This window comes from Oreochromis aureus, linkage group 3 (assembly GCF_013358895.1).
Source record: "Oreochromis aureus strain Israel breed Guangdong linkage group 3, ZZ_aureus, whole genome shotgun sequence".
Lineage (NCBI taxonomy): Eukaryota > Metazoa > Chordata > Actinopteri > Cichliformes > Cichlidae > Oreochromis > Oreochromis aureus.
This window is the reverse complement of record NC_052944.1, coordinates 106,886,969-106,903,667: the sequence shown is the minus strand read 5'-3', so window position 1 is coordinate 106,903,667 and position 16,699 is coordinate 106,886,969. Positions and strand designations below refer to the sequence as shown.

Genomic DNA, 16,699 nt, shown 5'->3' with positions numbered 1-16,699 from the left:
CTTTGGTGGAGGTTTCATCAGCAGCTTCATGGTAGAATCAAACTGTATTTGTCCGTTTACACAATAATGGCCATCTAACTTAATCTCACACACACACACACACACACACACACACACACACACACCAGTCCTCGTATAACAAAGTCAAATTGTCAGGAAGCAGATGTGTGATCTCCACCCATGAGCACGCTCAGAGACCTCAGAGTGTCTCCACCCATGATTCTGCTCACAGAGCTGATGTTTCACTCTGTGTAACGTCTTTAACAACTTCCTCTTCCTCAGCCCTGCAGTATTTTTATGCATCTGTGCTCCTCCTCCTTAGTTTCAGCTCTAGGGCCTTTTTCACTAGAGACCACGAGACTGTGAATCATGATTGTTGGGCTTCATTTCTGTACCGAACAGTCATTTAAGATTAGTAAATAACAATTAGCTAATGTTGTTCATGAGACTAAAGTCATCTCACTTTGGTTATGTAAATATAATGTTATAGTTATCATATGAATCATTATTAGTTATTACAGCAGTGAACAGTGAACATAACTGTGTCTGATAGAATGAAGAGTCGACTGATATATTAAATATTCCTTTATTGGGTGAGAAAATCAGACCATGTCATAACTGCTTTAAGTCATACAGAATAGATATCAGAGCCTTAAACAGGCTGACTTCTGCTAAATGGGTCAAACTGGGCAGAAACACAAGAAACACAAGCTGCTGTGTAACCTGTAACAACAAACCCACAACACAAATGTGAAGAACTGTGTGAGAAAATGATTAAATACTGTAAATGTGACAGAGAGACACGAGATGTTAATATGTAAAACCATTTAATGTGGTTCATACAGCAGCAACATCAGTGACCTCAGGGTGATTATATGGATATATGTGATACTGATGGAGGCAGCTGTCAATCACAGGCACTGACAGGAAGTGTGGGTGTGGCCTCAGGGAGCTCTGAGGTCAGAGGGGGTGTTTGGTGCTTCCTGACAGTCAGCAGCTTTGACCTTTGACCCACATGAAGCTAACATGTGACACAGAGTCAGGACGCTATGTGGAGATCCATCAGAACAGCAGAAACACGTTCGGGGTCATCATCATTATAAACTTCTAATGTTAGAGAAACAGCTGCAGAACATCTGGCTGAGGTTAGTTAGCTGTTAGCAGAGGAAGGCCAAAGCAAAGGTGAATCTTCATCTTCCTCAGGGTTGAATACACAACAGATACTGTATATACACACAGGCTGCTCTTCATCACCAGCTCCTCCTCCTCCTCAGACTGTTTCTTCAGCAGTCAGACGTTCCTGTTCTTGGTTCCTGTTCCTGAGGACACAGAGGACAGAGCAGCTCAGCTCATGTGTCCACAGGACGATCTGTCCTATGTAAATGTGTCTGTCTGCAGACGGTGACAGGGAGAGAGGTGGAGCAGCTGAAGGTGCACGGACACCACCACCCCAATAATCTTAACACAACCAACCATATCAGTATAAACAACAATGTGTCATCCTGTAATCTCACATTAAAATATGTTTTAGAAACTGGATGAAAGAGAAGGAGAGAGGGAGAGGACTTGAGGATGTAATACAATGTCTTAAAGCAGGGGTGGGCAACTCCAGGCCTCGAGGGCCGGTGTCCCTGCAGGTTTTAGATGTGTCCTTGAACCAACACAGCTGATTCAAATGGTTAAATTTGCTCCTCAACATGTCCTGACGTTTTCCAGAGGCCTGGTAATGAACTAATCATGTGATTCAGGTGTGTTGACCCAAGGTGAGATCTAAAACCTGCAGGGACACCAGCCCTCGTGGACTGAGATTGCCCACCCCTGTCTTAAAGACATAAAGACCTGGATGGCCGCTAACTTTCTGCTTCTTAATTCAGATAAAACTGAGGTTATTGTACTCGGCCCTGAAAATCTTAGAAATATGGTATCATATATCACTGTGCATATTAAACAAATATGTAAGACTGCTTTCTTCCATTTGAAATATCCTGTCTCAGAGTGATGCTGAAAAACTAGTTCATGCATTTATTACTTCCAGGCTGGACTATTGCAATTATACTATAATATAAAAATGCTTTATCCTTCCTCCTTGTGTAAAAAAGATTTTTAATATTAGTTTTAATTAAAAATTCACGGTTTAAAAAAATCCAACACATATGAACAGCAGATAATAAAGAAAAGCCAATGGTTCAGTCTAACATTGAGACGTTAAACGTCAGTAAAACTATGCAGTTATGAGACGTAACTTTAATCTGAGCCAAACCGATTTGCTTAATTGTAAATAAAACAGTGACTTGAACATGACCCGACAGACAGAACCTGAGTGAATGAAGCCCTGAGAGCTGAAACTCAGCGAAGGTTTCAAAGCTGTGTGCGGTGATATCAGCCGCTGATGAAGTGCTGTGTAGTTTTCTGTTTCCAGCCATCATCTGTAACTCAGGTCAGTCACTCTGAGGGAAACACAAGCTCCAGCAGCTCTGAGCTCAGGAAGCTATATTTACTTATCTTGTGCACAATATTGCGCCGTCATTGTGTTATATCGAGCTGCAGCTGCTGGTTAACATTAAAAACAGTTAAACTGGAACACCGAAGCTGTGAGCTCGGTACACTCTGGCTATGTTCACACTGCAGGTCTTAATGCTCAATTCCGATTTTTTGATCAAATCTGATTTTTTTGTCTGCTTGTTCACACTACACATAAAATGCGACATCAAACGCGCTCTAGTGTGAACGCTCAAAGCGGCCCGCATGCGCAAAAGAAGATGTCACACACAACTCGTTCTGTTTAGACCCAGAGCAAACAATATTGTTTGACTGATTGCCCTTAATATAAAGACTTCAGACTTTATGTTTCCAAATTTTGGCTTTAAGTTATTTTGTTATTTACATAATAATGTATATAACCTAATAATGATACTTTTTGCTGTTTTAGAGGAGCGGTGCTTCAAAGGATAGTTGCAGGTTTCTGTCAGAATCTGCAGAAAATACAGTAAAAATAAAATGTTCACATTTCTCCAACGTTGTCTTCCCAACAGTTTCACCGGATGGTAGGAAATCGTTCGCGATGTCCTATCGGGCGCTTCTCCGGGCGCTGATAATCGGCGTCTGTCTTGTGTCAGTGACGTAAAAGACGGATTTAATGCGACTTGGCCGTTCACACAGCAGTCGCTTTCTAAAACATCGGATATGCATCGGATTCAGGACCACATACGAAAAGGGCCAGATCGGATTTGAAAATATCGGATTTGTGCCGTTCACACTGTCATACCATTATCAGATATGGGCAGTGTTGGGAAGGTTACTTTTAAAATACAGAATACTGAATACATGCCCCAAAATGTATTCTGTAACGTATTCCGTTACGTTACTCAATGAGAGCAACGTATTCTGAATACTTTGGATTACTTAATATATTATCATGCTTTTTACAACTACATGAATGCACTATTGCTGTGATTTATTACTATTACTGAAGGTCTGCGGCTCCGAACCGTAGTAAAGGGACCTCTGGCTAATACGTCGGGTTCGTGTCGGACTCGTCGGCGAAAACTAGCTTTACTTTGTTGTCTGGGTCAACTTTGCTAGCAAGAGACAGAGAAAGTCGTTGAAAGGCTGCTCCAACGGAACTTACTGTTTCGGAGGAAAACAGGAACACAGCGTACAGTCGAGTCTTAATAGCTTACTTACAAATGGGCTCGTCAGGCACTCTTCTTGGCTGCTGTGGTTATTATTATATTTACATGCTTCCAGCTCCCGTTTTTGCTCTATGACAGCTCGGACTTTTCCCTTTTCTCCCTCCCTCGCTCACAGACACATAGCGGGTATGGTAGTCCATTCTCCCTGCAGCACGGACTACACTGCCCATCAGGCTACATGCTTTAGAGCTATGCCTGTAGCATTCTGCCTTTTAGCTTAGCACAACAACAACAACAAAAAAGCGCTCTTTCACCCAAGAAACACGCAGAGAGAGAGCGCGTCACCCTGTAACCATGGCAACCGTAACGCTGCCGCCTGGAACAACAGAACGTAGCTGTCAAACAAACCCAAACAATCCTGACCCACGACAATATGAAACAGGGAAGTACCGCCGTGTAATCCATTTATTTCAACAAAGTAACTGTATTCTGAATACCACCTTTTTAAACGGTAACTGTAACGGAATACAGTTACTCATATTTTATATTCTAAATACGTAACGGCGGTACATGTATTCCGTTACTCCCCAACACTGGATATGGGTCGCATAGGGGCAAAAAAAAAAATCGGATTTGATGCGCTTTCGCCTGCAGTGTGAACGTAGACTCTGATTCTGTGGCAGCTTTATGTGTCAAAGCCAACCCAAACACATTTTATTTTGAAAGGTAAAACTGAAGAACCACTGACCAGCATCACTCAAACACACCATGACTGCATGTTTGGACCATTACAGCCACTGACTGAGGTGACGCAGTAAGTTCATTTACTTAGGCTCAGAAGGTTAGTACAGTAATCAGATTACACCTGCTTATATCAGGTGAGTGAGAGCTACCTTTGAGTTTCCAGCAGAGGAACAGAAACAAACCCAGCACCAGAACCAGAACCAGGAGAAGCCCAGAAACCAGACCTGCTACAAGTGGGACCACAAGAGAGGAAGGAGGAGGAGGAGGAGGACAGGTGGATGCTGGGAGAGGAGGAGAGGGAGGAGCAAAGTTTGTGGAGGTGCTTGGAGGAGGAGGATGGATTTGATTTGATTTGATTTGATTTGATATACCTTTATTAGTCCCACAAGGGGAAATTTCATGTTAAGGCTGCCGACCTATTGCACGCAATGGCGGCGCCGTCTTACCCTCTGACCATACATACATTACACAAACATCACATGGGGAAGACAGGTCAGAGAGGTATAACATGGAAAAGCACAACATGAGGAAAGATAAGGAGAAAAAATAACTCCCCCCAGACTGAGCTCCAACAGGGAGATCAGTTTGAGAACAGTCCAACACTGGTCTATCAATCTCGTGTTGGAGAGCTGTGAGCTTCCTATGATGTTATCCAAACTTACGCTCCGTGATGTTGTCATTCTTGTGGTCAAAGAGCAGGTTCTGAGAACTCACGACCGCAGTGCGCTTCCCAAGATGTGATTCAATTTTCGCTCAGAGGGGTTATTCCAAGCGAGCCCCTCCAGATGTAATCCAGTCTGCACTCAGAGGTCTTGTTCTGAGTATTCACAGCAGCCGTGCGGTTCTCCAAGATCTTATCCATGCTGCACTCATTGAGCCCATTTTGAGAAACTCACTCCTCATCCCATCGTTTCAGTCCCAGCGGGCAGCCTTGTGCGGCTTTGAACAGCCGGTTCCGCTTCCTTAATTCTTCGATAAGCCAGAGCCAAGCCAGCTCGGATCAGCAAGAACCCTGTTACCATGGTTCCGAATAGGTAGATATCTTCAGCACCCCTTTCTCAACTTCTCGTTGAGAAAGGGGTGTCAATTGCATTCAGAGACCAGTTGATCAAATCCATAATTCCTCTTTTAGGTTTTAGAGAACAGACAGTGAGAGAGTGTTCCAGGGAAAAGTAATACAAAAAACACGAGACTAGACAAGGACATAAGAGGCTAAGCAGGGAAGCTAAGGGAGAGGAGGAAGAGGAGAGGAGAAAAGTGCGACCGCCTTCGTCAAGAGCAAGAGAAGATTGTAGGAGGATCTGGAGGAAAGATGATGAAGATGGTTCAGTCAGTTTATTATCAGGTCACAATGTTAGATCATTTTTTAAATAGTAAGTAATGTCAGTGTTCTGACCTCTGACCCTCAGAGAGCTCTGAGGAGACTTTCCACCCTGATTAGTAGAACATGAGTAGAGACCTTCATCAGCCTGCGTGATGTTAGTGATGATGTGCTCTGGTTTATGACCAACAGAACTTCCTTTGATGAAGAAATAAGCTGCGACTGTGGCACCATTCCTCTGTCTGCAGCGCAAAATGACATCACTTCCTGTCCTCACAGGAAGTGCAGGGATCTCCATGATGACAGCTTTATCAGACCATCAGAGACAAACAGAGTTAATGAGAGCAGAGTCACACAGAGACAGAGACACAGCTGGAACATCTCACCTGTAGGGTCTGATTGGACACTGAAGGAGACTCTGTCACTCTGCTGTCCAGAGGAGTCCTCACACCAGAAGGTTTCACTGGGAGCAGAAAGATCCACAACACAGTAGGAACCAAGAAGCCTTCCAAAGCCTGGAGCTGCTCCACAGTCCTCAGTGAATCCTCCTCTGGTCCTCTTCACTGTCCATCCATCAGCTGTCTGTCCATCATCAACACAACTCAGGTCCACTAAAGATCCACTGAAGACCTGCTGAAGGTTTGGACTGACAGACAGAGACACTGGAGGACACACAGAGATGATGAAATCATAACTATATGTTGATTAAAGTCTAATATAAGCACAGTGCTGGTGTGCAGGGCTGTTATATGCTGCTGACATATTATAAACTGTTATGTCTACATCAAGCTTTTAGCCTCATAATAAGCAGATATTTGTGTTTGTCATCAACATTCAGATCTTAGAGATGATTTGATTTGTGGATCAACAGCATCACTAATTGAAGCACTTTAAAGTGGAAAAATCTCCCTTATTTCAGCTGTGATCACACACTTTGGTTTTCAGAGGAACGGCCAACAAAAGGAAAAGCTGAGTGTGTTTTCTTTAAAGCTCAGATGGAACTTGGTGGACTAACATGCAAACTGAGGCTGTGTTCAGGACTCTGTCACACTGGTGATGAAGAGTGGGACCAGCAGACAGTGTGCACACACAATGGTCTGTGCTAAAGAATAATTTCAAAAGTTTTAATTTACAAATGTTTGAGGAAATGGTTCATCAGGTCTAATTGTAGAGAAATGTACAGTTAGAATATAAAGAAGCCCCAATTTTTCCAGTTATTCATTGTAATTCAAGTTGTTCAAGTCCAATGAATCACTTGAAATGGAACAAAACTGCCAGAGGTTATAAAAAAAGTAAGATTACCCAAAACTGAAAATAATGCACACACACACACACACACACACTAAATGTATTTGTGTTCTTGTTGGAGTCTCACTGATTGTTTTCACTTTATCAACTCACCTGCAGAAACAGTCGGTGCAGACAGCAGCAGCACACACACACCTGCAACAGGAGGTCAGAGGTCACTAGAGGTCAAAGGTTAGTGGCTCCTCCACCACCTTGTGTCTTTGTGTGAGCAAACAGTCATTTGTGAGTCACATTGAGGGAACTGCAGTCATTACAAAACAACATGACAGTTAGAACAGTTAGGAGGGAGCTGAGTGTGAGCAGAGATAACCACATGTGCTTAATCATCCAACACCTCAGAGGACAGCAGGGAGAATTTGAATACTCTATAAATAAATAAATAACAGCAACAACTGCTGCTTCAGTGAGATAATTATGAAGAACTAGACGCCACCCGCCAAAAGAAATCTCCCAGTAGACTCTCCTCGTACAACATCGTCAGCTGGCAAACACAATCTATCAGCGACTGTCCAGCTTCAGTGTGACGTTGTGGTGGAGATTTTACACCATGACTGTAAAGCCCTGATGAGAACACCTCACTGAGGGACTTGGTCAGCGCTCTTACTGAGAATGTGACCAGGCTTCATATAGAAAAGAAAACAGACTGTCATTGATGTCCAGGCCACGGATCACTTTGTGTTTTCTGATGTTACACTCCAGTCTTTGATGACTATAAACCCCAAAATGCTGCACAGCCCATATTAAAGCCGGCACTTCTTCTTTAACCAATGAGCAGTATAAACAAAACATCAAAATGATTGAATGAACAGCTCCATCATCACCAGTCTACAAAGAAACAGACCCAGCATCCACCTACAGCTGGAATGGCTCACCCATATGAGGAGCAGAAGTCGTTTCCTCAGGTCGGCTCGAAGTTAATCTTAGAGCTGAGCAGATCTGTGAGAGGTGCAGATAGAAACCTAGCATGGCCAAGAACTGCATTAGGTCTGTTTTAGAGATGGAGGGGAAATGATCAGGAGCACATTTGGCCCACACAGGGCTGATATTCCCAACCTCACCCTGATAGGTGATCATGGACTGACTGGCATTTGCATTTTTTGCACTTCTCACAGTGAAGCAGGCCCATGTCAGAGCTTCAGCTCTAATTCACTCTACATGGTCTTCAAGTGTTGCTGTAAATTACAACATCAAGGGAAGCAGCACAGCCCTGTAGTCCTGCCCCTATGTGATTCATTTCTTAGGCCAAAAGTCATAACCATGTGAGTACAGCACAGAGTGTGTGACCAACAGAACAACTTGAGCCCACTTTGTCCACGCAGTCGTCTATATAAGGCCACATGTAGCTCACACACCTCCAGGTGTAAACACAAACAACGATAACACAACAGCAGCAGTGATGGGCAGCAGGAGTCCTTCATCAGAGCAGCTGATCAACAGACTCTGTAGCTTCTCTGACATGTCTACATGGTGTCTGACATGTGTGTGCGATATGGGTGGAGGTCTCAGCTCCGTCAGTGTTAAAGCTGGAGTTACAGCACTGAGCTGACCGCACCCCTGGCTGTGTGTCAGGAGGAGGGCTGGCTATTGTTTCTACTTCCTGTTTGTGTATGAGGCTCCGCCCCCTCCTTTTTTTTGATAAATCTAAAAAGGCTCAGTGTGAACTTCCTGTAGCTGCAGTGTGATGTCAGACACATCAGATCATCACTCACACACATGCTGCTCAGTACAACAGTGAACACTGATACTAGATGAAGCTTTGTGAAACACTGAAGCTTGTTTGACAAACAGTTCATTACTCAAAGCTTTTCAACACAGTCCTCTTTGGTGACATCTGGTGGACAAACATATGAAGAGCAGCTTGAATCTACAACTTCTAATGAAGTGCTTCATTATGATTGGCCGCTCTACAGAGCTGAGCTTCTGTTTCATGCTGATATGGTGCTTGTGCTTGTTTTTGGGGGGATGTTACATCTATTTTAATAATAAATCTTTTAGAGGAATAAACCTTCCTTGTTTAAACGTGGGGCATGGTGTGTTCTCCTTTTGCTGGTGACACTATATATGTGTATGTACAACACAGTCATGTAATAGGTTGGCAGTATGTTTGTCCTGTGAGGTCTAACTCTATGTATAGTGTATTTATTATGTACATTTTAGACAGAGTGTCCTTATACACAGTGTACACTGTAACAGTATACACTGAAAGTGCGGGACCCGCCCTGCACGGAGGCCTTGGGGACGAGCTTCACATGAACGAGCTCGATGACAGAATAATGAACGTGAGCGGTTTTAACAGCAGAGGACGGTTTGACTCACCTGCTACTTACTCTGTATGAAACCACACCCATCTGTTTGTGTGTGTTTGTGTGAGTGTGTTTCTTACCGATTAAGAGGAGCATGATCTTCATCATCCTCTTCATCCTCTGTAGCAGTCCCGTTGATCCTCACTGAGAAATGAAATCACCAACCGCTCTCAGAAACAGATCCGTTACTCTGCGCACAAAAAAAAAGACTTTCTCCTCCCTGGGTCCTTCACAATAAAAGCTCTTTACAGTGTTGGAATCAAGATAAAGATAGACATATAAATGTATATATTTATAAAGGGAAACATGGAAGCAAGACAGAAAGAATAAGGTGCAGATGAGAACAGGGGACAGGTACTCCTGTCCAAATAACATGATACAACCACACATACAGCCCAGACATAAAGTGAACCAAGTCATGTATTTAAATACAGCATGGGAGCCAATGCACCGAACCAGCCACTAGTTCCCACACTGACACTGAGTGTTGATTGTACTGAGCCTGTATCGACAGCTATAACGGACAAAGCTACCTGAGGCATTGCACTCAACTCTTGTTTCTGTCTTCATGATTCCTCCTGACTGGTCTCAGCTCAGATGTTCTGCTTTGTCCTTTCGGTACATCAAAGCAGCTCATGTTGCTTCTGAAGAAGAAAGAAGCATCAGAGAGGTGGCGTTCATGGTCTCAGTGTGCCAGTCACGGTAACACACTGCATGTGGTTTTCAAAGCAGCACGCCTGTTCACCATAAACATCAATACACGGATCAAAAACTTTGAAACACGTCTTCCTGTTGGGAGATGAGTAATGTTACTGCGTGCTAGTGTTTGCTCAGTTCTAGTTTCATGTCCACCTACACCCACCATACTGTTTTAAAAAGTGTTTGGAAGTGGATGCAGAAGCACATGGAGTGTGCTGTAGTTCAATTAATTATTTTTTTTTAGGTTTTTATTTCATTGTTCCATAGTTTATTTATATTTCTGGTTTCATTGTGATTTTTATCTGTGAAAGTGCGACATAAACACATTATTCTTACTTACTTATGATAAACAGCTAGATGGAGCCACATGGCTGTTGTAACTTGACCGAGCCTTTACAGCAGAGCCCACAGAGCCCAAACTCACAGTTAAAATAAGGACAGCTGTCCTCACATCAGCAGGAAACCACAGGAAGAAGAAGAAGAAGTGATGCAGAGGCTAAAAATACTGCAGGGCTGATAGAGAGGAGGCTGATGAGGGTGTGGTAGCAGATCACTGCTGTCACCAGCATGAATGTTATCACTAGTGGGCCTCATGTTTATTGCACCTTCACAGGGGACCTGTTGTAGAGACATCCTGTTCAAGGGAGGTGACTGGTGGCTGTAGCTTTCCTTAGAGTGGGAGGAGGTCAAGGATGAGCTGGACTGAAGGTGTAGGGACGTATGATGTGCTGTGAAATGTGTTTTGTGTGAGAGTGGGTATCTGTGAGGGCGGTGGCCAGAGATCACCTGGTGTTTGGAGTGTTTCTCTCCACATTGAAGTGTGTTCATTAAACCCACTTCAAATCATGCTCACCGAAGTGTCTGCAGGTTATTTTAAATCTTCCACAACAAGGCTGACAAATGTTCTCAGAGACGTTTTCCACTGCAAACATCAGCTTTGACTCTCAGTGGAAACATGACCGTGTGTAGATCAGTGATCAGGTTCATGGTTGGACTCAGTCGGAGTGTTTAAAGATGAAACTGAAGATAACGAGTAAACATTTCTCCCTTACACTTTGTCACCTCTGAGTCAAAGGCAGAGGCTGAAATCTGAATATCAAGCTGTAAATATACTCGCCACACCATCATCACACAGATGGAGTCATTTATACCCACTGTTAGCATCATACACCATAGAATACATTAAACCTGTCAGGTTATAAGAGTTAAGAAGAGCATTTGAGCTTCAGCAAAGATTCAAGGAATATGTATTTATATTTCCTATCATTTCATGTCTATTCCATCTCAAAGACAAGTATCTTTTACAGTGTATACAAATACATATCATCCTTATAGAATATGATGTTGACTTCAGGAGACACAGCACTGACTTGGCCCCCCTCTACATCAACGGGGAGTGTGTGGAGAGGGTCCACACCTTCCGGTTCCTTGGTGTCCTCATCTCTGCTGACATCTCCTGGACGGAAAACATCTCAGTGGTCGTCAAGAAGGTCCAACAGCGGCTGCACTTCCTGAGAGTCCTCAGGAAGTACAAGCTGAACTCCAACCTGCTGCTGACCTTCTACCGCTCGTCCATTGAGAGCCTGCTAACCTACTGCATCACAGTATAGTACGGCAGCTGCACCAAGGCAGATAGAGTGAGGCTTCAGAGTGTGGTCAAGACAGCACAAAAGATCATCGGCTGCCCTCTCCCCTCCCTGATGGACATTTATTCCTCCCGCTGCCTCAGCAGAGCAGCAAACATTATCAAGGACAGCTCCCACCCTGGTTTCAACATGTTCAGCCTGCTTCCCTCAGGGAAGCGCTACAGGTGCATCAACACAAAAACCCACAGACTCAAAAACAGTTTCTTCCCCAAAGCCATAACCACCCTGAACTCACACATGCACCGATAACACAGCCACCCACTTCCCACTTCCTCTATGGACCATTACTGTGCAATACCAATTGTATGTGCTACACTAAGTAGGAGATGCTCTGTATGTCATTGTACAACTGTATAGTGACAATAAAGGCATTCTATTCTATTCTATTCTATTCTATTCTATTCTATTCTATTCTATTCTATTCTATGTAACACTATAGATCAACTTAGCTCAGAATATATAAAGCATATAAACAATTACAACAATATGATGCAACAAACACAGCAGTGCTACTAATCCAAAATACTCAAAGCTTCATAGAACTGAAACAAACGTTTATTTTTAGCTCCATTCTGCTGCTGATACATACTTTAGGTTTCTGGACATTAAACTTGTTGCTGCCTTTCATAGTGTGTTCATATTTGAAAATTACCTAATAAGACTGATTCAGAGCAGGATTCAAACACAAGTGCTGCCACATAAATCCAAGCTGTCAAGCGATCTAGCCCAGTCACCTTCTCCTGGCCAATCAGCATTCATGCTGTGTCCCTCTGTGCATCTGTCATTCTCCTCTGCAGATGCCTTCGATTACGGTCTGAGCTGGCAGACCATGGGGAGAGAGAGCAGACCCAAATGCAGACACACAGGGCTGAGGTGAATGTTTAACCAAAAGTGAGCCTTTATTTGGCTGAATGTGAATATAAACAAGGCAGGAAGGAAATGAACAAAATATAAACAGGAAAAAACTAAACAAGAAAAACCTGAAACCTGAAAACACAGGAAAAGAAACGCAGGGGGAGATACTCAGGGGACAATGAACAGGAGACATGCAGATGAAACACAGAGGATGATGATCAGTGACAATAAAGCAGAGGGAAACACTAGATATACACAAGCAGCACAATGAGAGGAACAGGTGGGAACACAGGACTAATCAGACATGACGAGGCAGGAAGAACAACAGAATACGAGGACTCGGGACACAGACTGTCAAAGTAAAACAGGAAATACAAGAACGTAGGGATGACAAGAGGTAACAGAAACACCTAAACACAACAAATCATAACCAATGACCAGAACTTAACTAAGGCGATGAATATTAAATAATCACAAACATAAACACAGAGCCACTAGACTCCGGACCATGATGCCTTTGTGCAATTGCGTTCTTGATTATATAACTTTAGTTACATCTCTCTGCCTTATCTTTCCTGCTTTGCTCTCATGTCCTTGTCTAGTCTCATCTACTTCTGTCCTTTTACCCTGGAAGAGTCTCACAGTCTGTTCTCTAAATTCAAAAAGAGGAATTGTGGATTTGACCAATTAGCCTGTGATACTTGACCAACAGGCAGACACTTCCACATTGTCAGCTCAATAGTGATTTTATTTTATTTGCAACTGGGTTCCTGCGGTTTCTGGCACCTGCCCTGGATGCAGGTCCATCACTCCCCACATTGCTGGATTTCAGTTCAAAGACAGTTTAAATGAGGTGACAGCTGCAGGTTATTTTCGTCCTTTCAGTTTAAGACAGTAAGACGTCTTGTTCCTGTTTTTCTCTGTGGTCACTTCTCAGAGTTGAAGAGATAAAAATGTGCAAACAATGAATTTATTAACACTAAAGATAAGAAACATGTTGTGAAGGACAGTTTGACACCTCAGCTGTGAGTGAACTGTTTCCACATTATAAACAGAAGTGAAGATAAGATCAGCTCAGTGTTTGTGATGTTTGTCTTTGTTCTGTTTGTTCCTGTTTCCATCACAGCTTATTGATGTTCACATTCTAAGGCTGTGGCTGAGCTGCTGTTAGCACTCTCAGGCTAACCTCACCAGCACAGAATAAACCATAATAAATAAATCACTCTCTCATCAGCCATAGTTCACACTCCTGGATCATTTCAATCTTGTTTCTGTGACTCTGATTCTCTGTGTCACTGAAGTATCTGCTCTGTAATGTTTCACTGTTTTATTAAAGCATCACTGAATCAGAGGAGTCAGTTCTTACTGAGACACTGTTTGATCCAATCAGTGATCAGTTCAGCTTTTCATTCCCACTCTCACAAAGTGCTGTCACACTGGGTTCTGCTGATGCTGATAGACTTCAGTTCAGGATCCAACACAGTCGCTCCTGCAGGGCCTGAACACCTCCACACTGATCCTGGACTTTCTGATGGAGACACCTCAGACAGTCCAGATACAGCAGGTGGTGAGAGCAGCTGAGACGATCATTGGAGCCTCCGATCCACAGAGAGTGATGAATCCACAGACTCACTGCTTTAACATGAACATTAGAATATTGATTTTTCTATCTCGGCTGGAGGAAGCTGGTTTCTGCACCATCCAATCAGAAACCAGCATCCACCCTGAGACCCGGGTGGGTCTGTGACAGGAAGTCCATGAACAGGCAGACCCTCAGCAGCAGGCTGACCTCTGACCTCTGAGACAGAGGGAGGAGTTTGTGTCACCAGGGGGCGCTGCAGCATCGCCTGAGAGCTGTAAGAACAATAAAGAGGAAGTGAAAGTCACACTTCAGCAGACCTCCACCGTCTACAGGAAGCTGAGATAAGAAGCAGCCAATCACAGAGCAGAGAGCATGTGACTTTCTGTTTTTGTCCTGTGACAACAGCGCCTGGTACAGAGAGCAGCTTTCTAAAGCAGAAAGAAACACTTGGTCCCTCCGTTGAGGAAAGATGCTGTGAATGTCCAGGTGTCATGTGACCCACCTGATCTACTGAGTTAAGACTGTAAGAACAATAATAACAACATGTTTAATGCAGAGTCAGGTGCTGCTGCATCCACACAGATCCATGTGAAACACAGCTGGATCATGTTTGCTCTCCTGGAAACAGAAACACTGATTTAAATGAACCTGAAACACTTCATGTATAAAGGCTCATGTTCCCACTGAGCCCTGCTCTCAGATCTAACTCTGTCTGTGAGGCTTTAACAAACAACAGTTTAAAATCATGTTTAGTACCATCTTCTCTCAGTACGGAAGGTCTCACACACTTTCCTGTATGTTTGAACCCTGAACTACTGGCTGTTCCATGTCAGCCTGGATATAAATACAGTCTTGGTGTGATAGACCCCAGCCTCTATGGATCTTGTGCTCAGTGCTTGTTCCTGTGCTGCCATGATTAGTGCCTCTGTGCTGTCTTCCAGTCCAGCTTTGTCCAGCCACAGGTAGGATTTCTGTATATCAGCCACCTCCTCTATCTGCCGGTGGTACATACCGTGCAGGGGCCTGTCCTTTCATGATGGTGCCTCCTCTTCCTCCTCTTTCTTGGGTTTCTGCTGCCTGAGCTATTCACTGAGCACACGGCTGGTTGGGGCCAGTTTTAATCTAAATTACGATCTGGGCTTTCAAGGATCATTAAAAAGGACTGAGCCGATTATTAGCACCTCCCTCGTGCTTTACTCTCGCGCTGCACCATGTGGCAAATCGAGCGCACCTCTCTGCGTTTCGAACACAACAATTAAGAGGAAAGGGGAAGGAAGCTCGGAAAGCTAAGCAGAAGTTATTTGGAGAGGAGAGGATAATGGCTGCTGAAGAAAGAATGCCGTTGGTTGAAAGGAGAGGTAAAAAAAAACAAAAAACCTTCAGTGGTGTGGAAACATTTTGGGTTCGCGGAGTCAGACGTGGCTCAAGTAGACATAGTGTGTAAACTTTGCTACGGTGTCGTAGCTGCACCACAGAGCAACACTGCAAAGTTCACTAAACATAGATGTTTACATTTTATTTTTTATATTGCAAACATTTGCACTGTTATCAGTATTTGCACACTATTTTATATTATTTTTTGACATCTTTAAAGCCATTATTCAATACATTGTTATTGTTAAATAAATATTGTCAAATAATCGAGATCTCAATTTCAGTGGAAATAATCGTGATTATCATTTTTGCCATAATCGAGCAGCCCTACGTGGATGTTCGTTGTCTCATCCTGGACTGTGGTGCTGACACTCACCAGTTCCCGGCCTCCTTCCTTCTCCTTAGCGTACAGCCTCAGGGTGCTGGTCTTGGGGTGAAACCCTCCATGCATTCCTGGTCTTGACATCAGTGGCTTCTACCTCCTCCTTTGGCCAGCTTATTATCCCAGCAGGGTACCTGATCACAGGCAGGGTGTAGGTGTTAGTAGCCCGGATCTTATTCTTACTGTTCAGTGGGCTCTTCTGTAGTTGGATGGGGCCGGTCCCTTCTGGTCCTGGGATCAGGACCAGCTTCAGTTAGCCATTCCAGGAGCTATGTCTGTGAAAATGATTTCCACATCATGTACTGTATATATTTACTGCTGTATGTGTCACAGCATTCAGGGCCTTTATAAGCACAGTGCAAACAGACAAACGTACTAAACTGAACAATTTCAGGTTCTGTTTTCCATCATGTGTCATTTATTAATATGGAAGCACTGAGAATGGATGGATGGTTATTTCATTTATAATTATATTTCATTCTCTGTATCTTTACCACACATGTGACTTGGTGTAGGTACTGTAAATGCAGTGAATCCTTACGTTGTACTCACTGCAACATATTCATAGCACAGACTCAGCACACTGTGTTAGAGGCTGGGATGAGGTGAGCCTGGTCCTTGGTCATCATCTATGTCCAGTAGAGAACGACTGTGTGAACTCACATATTAAATCAACTGAAATCAGTGTGATCTCCAGTCAGACAGAGGCCGTGATAAAAGAATTGGGGCTTTAATCAGCCTGTCTCAGTTGTTTTAACTCTCAGTATCACAAAGTAATGTGGTAACATCTGGACTGATGAGTTTACTGTCAGCATTTTAATCGCTAGGTTAAAGGCTGTAAGCTGCACTGTAT

General features: G+C 43.5%; 1 protein-coding gene across 2 annotated transcripts; it reads right to left on the bottom strand.

Annotated features, from left to right (window-relative positions):
• Positions 1-808: 808 nt before the first annotated feature.
• Positions 809-9,482, bottom strand: LOC120437838. Of its 2 annotated transcripts, XM_039608392.1 has the most exons (5): positions 9,389-9,482; positions 7,099-7,140; positions 6,084-6,359; positions 5,773-6,003; positions 5,538-5,677 (listed from the first exon to the last, which is right to left on the bottom strand). In XM_039608392.1, exons 1-5 carry the CDS (start codon positions 9,423-9,425, stop codon positions 5,649-5,651), a joined length of 615 nt encoding a protein of 204 aa, XP_039464326.1. In that variant the 5' UTR covers positions 9,426-9,482; the 3' UTR covers positions 5,538-5,648. The 2 variants fall into 2 exon arrangements, with proteins under 2 accessions (XP_039464327.1, XP_039464326.1); XM_039608393.1 differs by lacking the exons at positions 5,538-5,677; positions 5,773-6,003 and adding an exon at positions 809-1,319.
• Between the last annotated feature and the right edge of the window lie 7,217 nt (positions 9,483-16,699).